Consider the following 12,906-nt stretch of genomic DNA (forward strand, 5'->3'; position numbering starts at 1 on the left):
AATTCTACTGCTGCCAGCTTTTGTGGCATTAGTGGGCATAGTAAACAACTCTCAATTCTCAGACCGGAGAAGATTCTTCTCTTATGAGAAGGCATATTTTGCAGTAAATTCAAATTGTGTCTTGTGTATGTATGTATATAGAAAATTTTTTTTATAGATATCCCTTCTTTACTGCTGGTACTTCAGCATGGGCTGGTGAAATACAGACTGTTGTACGGTCCTTCTTCCTGCAGTGATATTAAAATAACTTCCCAAAAATTTGTTGGGGGTGTGTGTGGTGTGTTTTGTGTGTGGGTTTTTTTGTTTTTTTTGTTTCTTAAAGAATCCTTTGCTGAGCTTGGACAGTGTGATAGGTGTAACTTGAGTTCTCTTCCTTCCCTAACCCACTCTAGAATCTGAGGAGGAGGTGGAGGAACCTGAGGAAAGACAGCAGACCCCTGAGACAGCTGATGATCCCGGCGCTTACTATGAGCAGTCTGTAAGGTAAAAAGACTATACTCTTAATATGGTGATGGCAAACTTTGCATTGTGTGATCTCTTTAAGGACCAGGTCTGGAATCAAATGTGAAGAGAAGTCAGGAATGAACATGTTTTATCTCTAGAAGTCAGACTTCTGCTGCAGAAGCTGTAACATAAACATTGTTAAATGATACACTATTAGCTGTGAGGCTGAGAAACTGTTTTCAACTGATAAATACTTTTGATGTTCTACAGAATAACTTGTAACTCATGCCTCCAGGAAGTGTATACCTACTGAAGTGAATTTTGCTGTGCTGCTCATTTTGATTGCATTGTACTTTGCTTACCTGGGTTATAAGCATGCCTTCAGTACTGTTCTTTATCCAAATTGAAAAGAGATATTGTTTCCATTGGTGATGTTCTTCAATAGCAATGACTTGGAGGAGCAGCTGGAGGAGTCAGTAGTGGAACCAGAGCCTGAGCCTGAACCGGAGCCTGAACAGGAACCAGAACCAGAAGTGCAGGAAGAAAAATCTGAGCCAGTATTGGAGGAAACTGTTCCTGAGGAGACTGTAGAAAAGAGTCCTTCTCCAGTGCCTGCAGATCCCGCTCCTGTGGTGCAAGAGGACTCCAGGGTAATGGAATGAGTGACTTTAATCTACCTGTTCATCTTCTTTCTCCTCTTCATTTTGTATAACACATCTTTTTATTCTGGCAGGATGGGGTAGCTGGATGAGAGATATCCAAGTTCTTTTGCATAAGACTTCTCTCCTGCTCCTAAATTATCCTTTTCACCTCAAATTGAGCTTATCCACAGAAAAGCGATTGGTCAGTTAGTTGGTTGCTGGTATCGCAATATGACAACCCATTATCAAGGCCCTCTGTATTTTGTACCTGTTCAGTTTGCTCCAGAAACTGGCTTGAATTTGTCTTTGCATATTTTTTCAACAGTAAATTGGATGCTTATGGTGACTCTTGGAAGGATTAGGGTTTATTGGTTGCTGCTAATCAAAATTTAGGCAAAGTAAGAAAAGTACTGCTTGAGAACTTATTAGCGTTTGATTTCAGCATAATTACTTTTATATTTTGACATATGATATTGTTCGTTTGTGTTAACGGTTGTACGTCTACTGTCATTAAATAAGCATCTGCCCCATTTAACTTCCCACAACTGTGAAAATGTAAATGGATAGAAAGAAGTCCTTAAAATACATTTTGCACAGTTGTAAAAATTTTATCAATAAGCATTAGTAGCCACTGTTTTTAAAGTCAAACTATGCCCATCCAACTTATGGCTGTGAAGGTACCTTTCCAAATATGGTTAGGGTATAACCCCTGCAGTGATGAGTCTAACAATAGCCCCAATTCTGTGCTGCATCCCTGCCTGTTTATGCAGTGGTCAGGGGTTGGAAACAGGCTGATTCCGCCATTGCAGCAGGGAAGGGGGATCCATGTGTGCCACAAGCCTGGGAATGAGACAGTGTGTGGCTGGAATACTGTGCTCTCTGGCTTTTCTGAGTTGGGATGGTTCATAGGCAGCTGTGGGGAAACTGCTGAGGGCTGGACCCAGAACTCGGAAGGCTCAAAGGTGGCTTTAAAGCTGTTACCACCACCTCAGGTGCCGCTTCTGAGAGGCACATCTAAAACGGCAGGCCTTGAGTTACTAAGTAACACTGTTCATTCCTTTAGACATTTTCGTGGGCATCTGTAACCAGCAAGAACCTCCCACCCAGTGGAGCTGTTCCAGTATTGGGAATACCACCTCATGTTGTGAAAGTACCAGCCTCGCAAGTAGGAATTCTGCACTAATCACAGATTACTTGGTGACCTGGGAGGGAATACACAGTAGAAATTCCCTGCTCATAGCATGCATTTTAGGATTCTTTGTGGGGTTTTGGAATTGTTAGGGGTTTTCTAAATAATCTTTTAAACAAAAATCACACTTGTTACCCTTGTAGCTGTGAAGAAAACCTTGATCAATGTGGACCAAATGTGTTCACTGTGTGTAGAGTGTGTCTGCCTTGAAAAATATGCAAAACTCTAGTGACGGCAGTTCCACAGAGCTTGGGCAAACTTGCCAAGTTAGAGGTACTAAAATCTTTCAGCCATGATTAGGCAAGATACACTTCATCTCACTCTCTGACATTGTGTAGCCCCAGGGTACATTTTATTGACTGAGCACTACACAGTAAAACAGAACAGCATTTCATTTTGAAGTTACAAGTATAATTTGAGCTGAAATGCATTCTGTAGCCACTGATGAAAAGAACTACCGGTCTTTTGCAAATTGGAAATTATCTCGGTATAATCTAAACTTTGATGGTAAGCTCTGAAAAGTGAACCTTGCTACTAGCCTTGCCTGTTTTTACATATTACTTACTGGTTGGTCATTTCTGCAGCCCCGTCCTGAGTCCAAGCCTGAATCCCAGACTCCACCACAGAGGCCACAGAGGGATCAGAGGGTGAGGGAGCAGCGAACAAGCATCCCACCACAGAGAGGGCCGAGACCAAGTAAGAAAAGCTAGAAGCGCATAAGTACTTCACTTCTTTTCCCCTTTCTATCACCTTTTAATTGCCTAAGAAGCCATGAAAGCACTCAATATACCATGTGCCAATTAGCGTTGGTTTTTCAGTTCTTAATGATAGATATTCTGTCACTCCTGCTACTGTTGCTGTTTTAGCTGATCTGGACCTGAACCTCTGTTTTAGAAATGAACTTTCACAAATATAAAAAAGTTTGTAGTATTTAGATTTTAGTTTGCTCATAAGTGCAAGTTACCAATGCATGGCTATTGTGAACATTATTGAAATTCCACTAGAACTTGAGATACTGAATCTTATTGCATACCAGTTACACCAATGATTAGAACTGTTCAGGTATTGTGCATGATGTTTGGCTTTAAGCAAGTATGGTTTTTTTTTTTTGGTTTTGTTTTAAGTTCGTGAAGGTGAGCAGGGTGACATGGAAACTAGACGAATTGTTAGGTACCCAGACAGTCACCAGCTATTTGTTGGGAACCTCCCTCATGATGTGGATAAAACTGAACTGAAGGACTTCTTCCAAAGTAAGTTGCTGACTTCGCTGTGTTCACCATAGGGTTTTGGGGCTGCAACCGTAAGCACATGTCTGTTTCTGCAGAACATTCTAATGTGTGACAAAAGAACTTGGCTCCTCTCTTGCAGATTATGGGAACGTTGTGGAACTCCGCATCAACAGCGGTGGGAAGCTCCCGAACTTTGGGTTTGTGGTGTTCGATGATCCTGAACCAGTTCAGAAGATCCTTAGCAATAGGGTAAGGTGGTGGTGTTTGGATCAGCAGAGATTTGATTCTGCAAAATACTGTATTTGAATCCATTCCTCTCTGTTAATGGTGGGCAATGTCTGTCTGACCCTTAAGGAGAGAGGACATTCTTCTAGCCAGCTGATTTTTAGCCCCTCTCTTCTTCCTCTGCCCCTAGTTTACATCCATAAATGAACCACTCTGAGTAAGTGTGATTCATGTGTTCGTACTGTTTGGAAATTAACACACACAGTTGGCCAAATTTAGTGCTGAAGCAAACTAGTAGTTTACAAACCTAAACAGTTAACCAGTAAGGCTAATGTTAACAAATCCTAAATGTTAGCCCCCAGACTCTGCCAGTTGCCTGCTCCAGAAGCAGCCCCTCTCCCTTCAATTGTTTAAATGATTAAAACTGTGTCATTTAAATGGTTAAAGGGTTAACTTTTTGGACGGATATTTACATTCCTAAAGCAAACCAAAAGCGAGATAAGGCTGCCATGCAAATAAAGAAGCATTGAAAAAGCAGGGGAACCATGTTAGTGTTTGACCTGAAGAAGGAATTTACACCCTAAACAAGGCAGGGTGCAGAGTCAGCCTGGCCACAGCCACTATGAATGTAAAGGGCAGTAGCAAGTGACCCCATGGGGATTGTTGTTTAAGTGGTAGATCTAAACACCTTGCACCAACACACATCTGTGCCTGTACAGCCAGCGGTTAGAGAGTTGTAGTTCACAGCGATCGGGGCACTTCTCTTCCCGCTTCACCTCCTTGGTGTGACATCACACTTACAGGCTCTTGGACAGGAGTGGGCAGTCCTTGGCCCTTTCTGTATTAAATCTGTTCATATCATTTTGTGCTCTTTTCCTGCAAGTCACAAATCTGCAGGCTCTAGGGAATGTTTGTGTCCAACTTAAAGTATAATTAACGGTGGTGCTCTCCTTCTTGGTAATATAAGACAGTGGTGGGGGCTTTATGTATATATTTAACCCAGGGCTGAACAGTTCAAATATATTTTTTTTACTTCTAATAATTCAGAACCCTTATTTCCATCTGTAATTTAACTTTAGTTATCTGTACTGATCTTCTCCAACAATCCATGCACAGTATGCTGGACACAAGCACGTTTCCTTTAATTCTAAACGAGTTCTTGCAACAATACTAGCTCTGCTACACTGCAAATACTACATATCGGGATTTAAAGGTTACTAGTAAACTATCAACCAGAGAGCTAAACCTACCAGTGGAGTCCGGGGCAAAGTGACGGATATTTAAACCCTATTCCCATACCTGGTTGCTGGGAAGGGTGTTGGTACCCCTCATATGCCAGGGCATTGGCTCGGGCAGCTCCAGGGGAACTGATCATCCAGTGGGAATTTTAGCTGAAAAGCTTTCTGCTTGTCACTGGCAAGGGGAATTTTCAAGCCCTTCTTTATATGTTTAGAGCATCCAGAATAATTCATGGTCTCTAATGAGATATAATTGATATATGTATGAAGGAACCATCACTCTTGAATTTCTTAGCTTTTTGTAGACTTAATTCCTCAGCCTTACGTGGCAGTAGCTTATTTAGCTTTTAATGCTAACAGGGCATATGTTCCGATTGGCCTTTTCCCTGCTTCAGTGCAATTTGCCAACTTGAGGTTTGTCGACACAGTGAACTACTGTGTCACAAGCCAGGTTGTGAATCTACAGCGCACTGTGCACTAACTCATCATGTGTGCACTTCTGCAGCACATTGAAAGGCCCAGAGTGTGGCTTCGTGTACTGTGCTAGGTCTCTTACTGCCATATAGACACACCCTCAGTAACGCCTCATTGCACAATACAAAATGCTGCTTTGCTGAAAGTGAAGGATGTCACCGGAATGCAGGAAGGGTGCAGTATGGGCCTCTGAGCTGCTTCAAATCAGAAGAAAAGTCAGCTGGAACACTGTAGCAGTGATCTGAATGACTTTTTTCATTGTATTAAAGTGTGTCAGTGAAACAAGCTCATCTTATCTAACCACTTGCTAGGAAAAGTGGAACATGTAAAGTGTTCAACTGCCTGAGAAGTCACTGTTCAAACAATTGGAAGGATGTATCAATTGTCCCTTTCTCTCCCTCCCCCCGCCATCCCCTCCTGGGGACACAGCGTCCATCAGTTTTCTGAATGAAGCATCAGAGTCTTCCCAAATACTAGAATATAGGGGAGTGGTGATGAGCTTATGGTTTTGGGAGAATGATTTGTCAGTCCTTGGTGTTTTTTTCAGAACACCTAGAGCGCACACTCCGGGTTTGTGAATGTGTGTGGTTCTGCCCACGTTCAGAGCCCCTCACGCCCATGCTCTGGGTTTGTGAATGTGTGTGGTTTTGCGCATGTTCAGAGCAACTCGAGCACATGCTCCAGGTTTGTGAATGTGTGTGGTTCTGTGCACGTTCATAGCCCCTCGAGCGCATGCTCCGGGTTTGTGAATGTGTGTGGTTCTGCGCACGTTCAGAGCCCTTCGAGCTCATGCTCCGGGTTTGTGAATGTGGGCCTTTTCTCAGGGTTTGGTGTGGCAGTGGCCACTGAGGAACTGGATTTGTGGTTGTTTTTTACCAGTCTTGTTTTGCTCTTGGGTTTGACGGATGTGAGGTTTGGACTGCCTGGATGCTTCATCTGCACTCTTGTGCTGGTTTGCATTGTTAAAGGTCTCAAAGCAGATTCCTGGTTTTTTGGTGGTTCTGGAGGACTGTCCTTGTAGCACTGATTAAGCATTGTCAGAAATGTTGCCCATGTCTATGGGGGGTGGGGGGAACCATTTTACAAAACTGAACTTTACCATCTTTCTCATCCACACCTATGGATTCACTTAAAATACAAAACCTCATAGAACCACCCAACCAATAAGCAAAATATACTTTCAGGGCTTCATCCGTCCATCAGTCACTGAAGCTGGTGAATTTTCTCTTTCAGCTGTCTCGTTCCCTTTTCTTCTCAGCTTCTTTTCCCTCTGCTCTAAGGATCTCTCATGTTTTCTCCGTACTGTGGAGCAAACAGCATTATTATAAAACACATGAAACTATCTTGTAAACTTCAAAACTAAATATTCATTAGGATTCATTCATCTTGTAAACTTCAAAACTAAATATCAGCGCTTTAAAACAAATCATCCTTTTCAGGCTGTATGACAAACACAGGTTTTGAGTTTATTTCTTCCACTTAAAAAACAAAACAAAAAACAAACAAACAAACAACAAAAAAACTCAAAAACATTTTTTTAAAATACATCTCATTTTGCAGAATAAAAACCAAACTGCTTTTAAAATCCATTTTAAACCACATTTGGCACAGGAAAAAACCCCTGTTAGTTTGAAACAAACCAAATACATTTAAAAAACNTTGTTGTTGTTGTTGTTTGTTTTTTTTTAACCTGTAAATAGGTAGCTGCCATGAGCTTTATTTCCTTCTTTCTTGTCTTGCTCCCATTCCTAATATTAATCCCATGATGGGAATAGCATAAACCTACCCACGTGAAAGGCTTTGTTGGAAAGTTACAGCTGCATTGGTAATGCTGGTAAATCTTTTCTTTCTCTTGCAGCCCATCATGTTCAGGGGAGAGGTGCGTTTGAACGTGGAGGAGAAGAAAACGCGAGCTGCCAGGGAGGGTGACCGCAGAGACAACAGACCACGTGGACCTGGAGGCACTCGGGGAGGGCTGGGAGGTGGGATTCGAGGGCCTCCACGTGGAGGAATGTCTCAGAAACCAGGATTTGGAGCTGGAAGGGGCATCGGGCAACGCCAGTGAATGCATCAAGGATGTTGGCATGGTGGCACAAACCCTTGTTCCTGCAGATTTGTGAATTTCAGCCTTGGGTATCTTGGAATGTGGCCCTGGCCTGTTTATAGACTGCTACGTTTGATTCTGTTTTGGCCCCTTTTTGTTTGTTTGTTTTATGGTTTTGTGATTTCTTTTTTTTTTTTTTTTTTTTTTTTCCTCCCCCCTAGTCCTTGTCCCAGATTCCAGCTGTGTGGAACAATATTTTAGGAAAAGTGGATTTTAAAAAGAAAAGAACTGAAGTTCCTTGCTCACTGCAAACTTACGGACTGGATTTTTTTTTGTACCAGTGGGTCTTTCCTAAAGGAATGTGTGGGGTTTTTTTTTGTGTTTTGCTCTATGCTGAAATTGGGTGCGTTTCAGTCAGTGGAATAATCTTTCACCTGCATGTGTTCAGAGCCTGTAGGAAAACCTAGCACTTGGCAAGCATTTCAAGGCAGGAGAAACTGTTGTTGTTTGTCCGTTGAGGGTCATGTGCACATCCTCTGGTCTGGCCAGGTTGCCACTTGAAAAATTGACATTCACTCTTCTCTCTGTGGCGCTGTAAAAGTGGAATAAAGGGTATCCATAGAATCTTTTTTCTTTTGATACATGATCACGAAAAGGAATTCTGACTACTGTTTTACCACTTACAAATTTTGGATTGTGGGATAGGTTTTAAATGTCTAGAACTTAAAACATTTTTCCTGAAATTGTGAAATTTTTTATTGAAATAGGGAGTTTTTTTCATGTTTTAGTTTGTATTTGTATAAAAAAAAAAAGCAAAATTGTTGTGCCTTCTATTTATCTCTCATTCCAGTCTTGGCAAATTGTTAAAAAAATAAAAAAAAAATAAAAAAAGTCTAGATTTGCTTTATCAAGTGGAGTATGTTGGAATTCTTGTGAAGGGAGAGTTTCCCCTCCATTCTTTCCATCACTACCTCTGTCTAAGATAATGACAAAAGGTGCTTTGGAAACTGACCCAATCTCTGCTGTGTTGGTACATAGAGGTGTCTAATATTATAAAGCATGTTGGTGGTTGGCTGAATGTTTTGTTTGCTTTTTCCAGCTGACTGAAAAGTTACGCGATTTTTGTAACATCTCCTGTTGTGACTAGGAAACTGTGGTTGTAGATATCTTTTATTGTTGAAATGTGAATGTGCTTTTTAGGATCCTGTATACTTACTCTGTTCTTTATTTGGGTGGGGGTAGGGCGCTTTTGCAGTTTTGGCATCCGTTTAGAAACTCCCCTCTGCCAGAGGTGAAACTGCCTAGATCACATGCAGCCTCTGATAGTTATGCTAGAGGTGTACTGATTGGTTATCAATTGCTGGTATATCCTCCTGGTATTGAATAAATACCTTATTCATTCTTAGACTCCACTAAAATTGAAGATAAGACTGTGTACAGTTTTTATTACAGCAGTCTTAAAGGGTTCCAGTGCACAGCTCACTATTTTGGTAATAGGTATGGTGTTTAACTTCCATTGTATGGAAAAACATCTGGAAGAAAATTGCAGTCTTGCTTCCAGATTAATGCCAGAAGCCACTGGGGTCAGATTAGAGCAGTGTCTCCATGCACCACCATCTTACGTTGATACAAAGTGACTGATGGTATATCAGGCTCCTATGCCCCCTGCAGTATCTGCATCACAGTGGACACCCTGGAGAGCTTATTAGTCATTGTCTTTCACGTGAATCAGGATTCAGTGTGTCTCGGTTTTCTAATGCAGGATCTGTGCAGATGTGATGTAATGGCATATACATATCTCATGGTCTCTGACTCATTCTGCTTTACAAACTAGAACAGAGCTCTGTGTCCAGGGGGAGGTCACTATGAACCATACCAGAAAAGTTACTTGTGAGAGTTGGTGTATATAGTCTACACCTCACTAAAGTCATTGGAAGCTTTTGTTTGTTTAAAAACTGTTCAACCCACCTCTCCTCAAACCTTTTACAGACTGACCTGACTCTTTTAACCTGCTCCCAGAAGTATAGAGGCACGTCCTGGCCCTTGAGCAGAACTAACTGCAATGGCTAGCCTCGCAGTGTGCTGCTTTAGTGTACAGATATACAGGAAATAACACAGTTCCATCTTGCAGTAATAACTGGTAGTGTCTGTTCTAAATGGTTTTCCCCACTTCATGTCAGGAAAACAGTGTCTATCATTGCCAAGGGGTTAAGTGCAAGTCTTTCTCTGAAGTCTTCCCCACTGGTGGTGTTTCATTGCTTTTCACAACTACTGCTCCATAGTGATAGGTGCATATAATATACTGCAGTGAGGAGGGAGAACGGTCTCTGCCGGGGAGAAATCAGACTCTAGCAACAGGTACTGGTGATCCAAAGTGCAAAGTTTCAGTAAATAGCACCTATGTCTTGCACATGCCAGAGCTGTGAACGCCTCTCCACTCATTAAAGGAGTACATCCTCAAAGGGATTTTGTCATAGTTTTGGGCTCAAAATGTAATTTCAGGAGGACAGTGGAGAAGACTTGCAAAGCCTAAATGAGTTGAAATGGATTTTGTGTTGGCTCTCTGTTTAGACAGCCAGTCTTCTGTGGTCTGAACCACGTCATTGTTATAGTGCCAGAAGAAAGAAAAGAGGCAAAACTGACCAGATTTTTTTCATAGTCTAAGGTGAATGAAGTGCATCTTTTTAATTTTTGCAAGACTTTTTTAATGTGTTTTGTTATAGGAGAAACTTTTTAAAAAGTTTACATCAGCAGCATCTCAGACTCTACAAATTCATGATTAAGGCTACAATTTTGACATGGCAGTCATAATGTTCACAGTAACAATCTGAATGAAGTCTGTGATGAGCCCACCTTGCACCCATGGTGGCTTCTATCCCATGGATATGGGCCCGCCTCCTCCCGCTAGATGTTGCGACCTGGTACACGTTGCAGCGTCACCCAGTTTTGGCATGTCTGCTCCCTGTTCATCTGTGGTAGGGTTGATGTGCCAAAGTTGAGTGGCACTGTGGGGGCATACGTCTGCTCCCAGGGCCTTTCCAGTAGAGAGGAAATACTTGTTCCAAGTGAACAAGTCCCTTTGCTTAGTAAGGCAGCAGCAGGCCTTTAAGCCTTGCTCTGAAGGGTTCCTGAGGTTCTGGACTCCTACAAAAATGCAACAAGGTGTTAAACTGAGCCTTCCTTTCTCTAGGTTAGAGGTAACAACTGCATAGTCACTTCCTCAGGGAACAGGCTTTTGTGTGGATTTAATACTAGTGCCAAAAGTATAAACTTACCTATTTTGCCGTCTACCTGCTGGTCTAGCCCGTACGCATTTAGCACTGTACTATCAAGCCTATGTTGTAAGGAATGGAGGGCACGTCCCTAGGTTTCAGTTCTAATCTGTGTATGTAAATGTACCTGAATCAGAGCTTTCTATAAGTATTGGAAGGCGAACGGGAAATTCTATCCAGAGGGGGGGAAAAGATTTTCAGTCAACTCTAAACTCTTACTTCAGTCAAATGTCTTTTGGTATTTGTAATTCGCCCCCCTTCAGCCGAAGTAGCATGAACATAATACATTTTATTAAGCTAGCAAGCTATGGTCAGAGCTAAAAGTTGAGCTCAAATTGAAGAGGGATGGAATGGATGAATGGCTAAAGGGTATTTTCTATAAATGATTCTGCTGTTTATGAACCTTATTGTCCACAATTGTGCTGAGGCCCTCCTATAGCGTGCAGCCCCTGTTCAGTGGACAAGCCGAGCCAAGAGGCTTAACCACCTCTCATGTGCAAAGATTTTTTGTTGGTCCCTTGAGTGATAAGATAGATTTCAGTGCATGAAATGCTGTCCCTGATACACTTACTGGTGTTGGCTGTGCTACCTCTGCTTGTAGAAGGTGCAGTGTCTTGAATGAATAGAGTGGTTGTCCTGAAGGAGCGGCAGCTGGAGCTATAAAATAGCAGCATGTCTGGTGAACATTTGTCTTGGCCCAGAAAAAGTTACTACCTGTGTCTGCGCCTTGTAGCATGAGCCCCCAGAACATAAACAGCCAGCAGTCCCTGTTGTGCTTCTTGCTGCCAGTGTTCGTTTGGGGAGATGCAACTGTTGCATTAAACCGGAAAGAAATAGCTGATCTCTTACCTCCTCCACTTCATGGAAAGAATTTCTCTGTCAGGCTGGCTAGTCATGGAAAAGTTAGTGTCTATGCATTCATTTCCTCCCCGTGTCTGAGAGCCTGAGATTTTCAAGGTAAAGACTTGGGATTTTGTAGCTGCATGTAGCTCTCCCTGCATGCTGCTGTCCATGGCTGAGAATACTAGCACTTTGCCTAATCACTTCCTGCTAAAGCATTTACAGCTTGTGCCTGTCCTTGTTTCTCTTTCCAGCATTACCTTTCTCAGTCTGCCTGGTAACTGAAAAACTACAGTCTCAGGCTGTCTGGGAAACTTATCTGAATGTTCTCTGGTTAAGGCCGGCTACATAATAATTGGATTTAATAGTGAACTTCTTGACATGCCTAATCAGAAATACGTTTTACTAAATGGCATACTCCAGTGTTTCTTGAATGTAAATAGGCTCTAAAACGGGGGGGGGGGGGGGGGAAGAGAGGCTAGAGTACATGGTACAATGATCCTACTTAAATGTCCAGGCAATACTGAAGGAGAGCAGCACTTCTCAGCCGTTAGCACTCGCTTTAAAATGACATCTCGGGTACTAAAAATCCACCGAAAGCAAATTTCAGAAAACTTTTATTTTGTTTCAATTGGAATTGGCATGAATGTATGGTTCAATAAATATATATATATTTTTATATACACTTAGAACAGAAATCTTACATTCTATCTTCAAACTGCTGAAATAGAACTTTTTTTAAATTTGTTTTTACAAGCCAAAAAAATAATCTGCCATTGCTTCTGTGTTCATGCAAACTGTACTTGTACAAGTTATAGGTTTGTTTATCTTGATGTAAAAATGTTACTCTTAAGGAAGCAGTTGCTTTGCAGTCTGTGCCCCATATAGCAAAACACGTCCTTAAATGGAGCATTAAGGCCATACCAATTGTATTGATATATACAAATAAATAAATTTCACATAGAAAAGACAAGGAGGTCACTTTTTTTAAGAGGGGCAGGGGAGAAGAGAAACTTATGCAAGCATGTTTTTTTTTTTTTTTTTTTTTTCTAGACCAGTTTGCACTTGTTGGAAAATGCAGTCCCTTTCAGTGAGAATCAATACCTCTTTCAGTGCATATTTTCTGTATTTCTCTAGTCCTGGGTTTGTTCTTGATCGTAGCATGAAAACTAGTTTCTGTTCCTGCTACTTGTTTCCTACCTGACTTCCCACTTTTGGGCATTTGATTGCCACCGAGCCAATGGCAATGCTACTACTGAAAGAACTATTTCAGCGGAGGGAGGAGCCACAGGAGCATGGGCATTGGTAAG

At 41.8% G+C, this 12,906-nt stretch overlaps 1 protein-coding gene across 4 annotated transcripts in view; it reads left to right on the top strand.

Moving 5' to 3' along the window:
- The window catches only part of G3BP1 (G3BP stress granule assembly factor 1), a 34,964-nt gene extending 26,573 nt beyond the window's left edge, over positions 1-8,391 (top strand). For 2 of the 4 annotated variants that reach the window (XM_032771707.2, XM_075068190.1), the window contains 7 exons: positions 393-483; positions 890-1,094; positions 2,149-2,250; positions 2,859-2,970; positions 3,399-3,524; positions 3,643-3,752; positions 7,299-8,391. In XM_032771707.2, coding sequence (XP_032627598.1) covers positions 393-483; positions 890-1,094; positions 2,149-2,250; positions 2,859-2,970; positions 3,399-3,524; positions 3,643-3,752; positions 7,299-7,505 — 953 coding nt within the window. In that variant the 3' untranslated portion in view covers positions 7,506-8,391. Of the gene's footprint in view, positions 1-392; positions 484-889; positions 1,095-2,148; positions 2,251-2,858; positions 2,971-3,398; positions 3,525-3,621; positions 3,753-7,298 lie in introns of all 4 variants that reach the window. The other 2 variants (XM_032771692.2, XM_032771684.2) reach the window with 1 other exon arrangement.
- Positions 8,392-12,906: the final 4,515 nt, after the last annotated feature.

The sequence above is a fragment of the Chelonoidis abingdonii genome, chromosome 7 (assembly GCF_003597395.2).
Source record: "Chelonoidis abingdonii isolate Lonesome George chromosome 7, CheloAbing_2.0, whole genome shotgun sequence".
In the NCBI taxonomy this organism is placed as follows: Eukaryota; Metazoa; Chordata; order Testudines; family Testudinidae; genus Chelonoidis; species Chelonoidis abingdonii.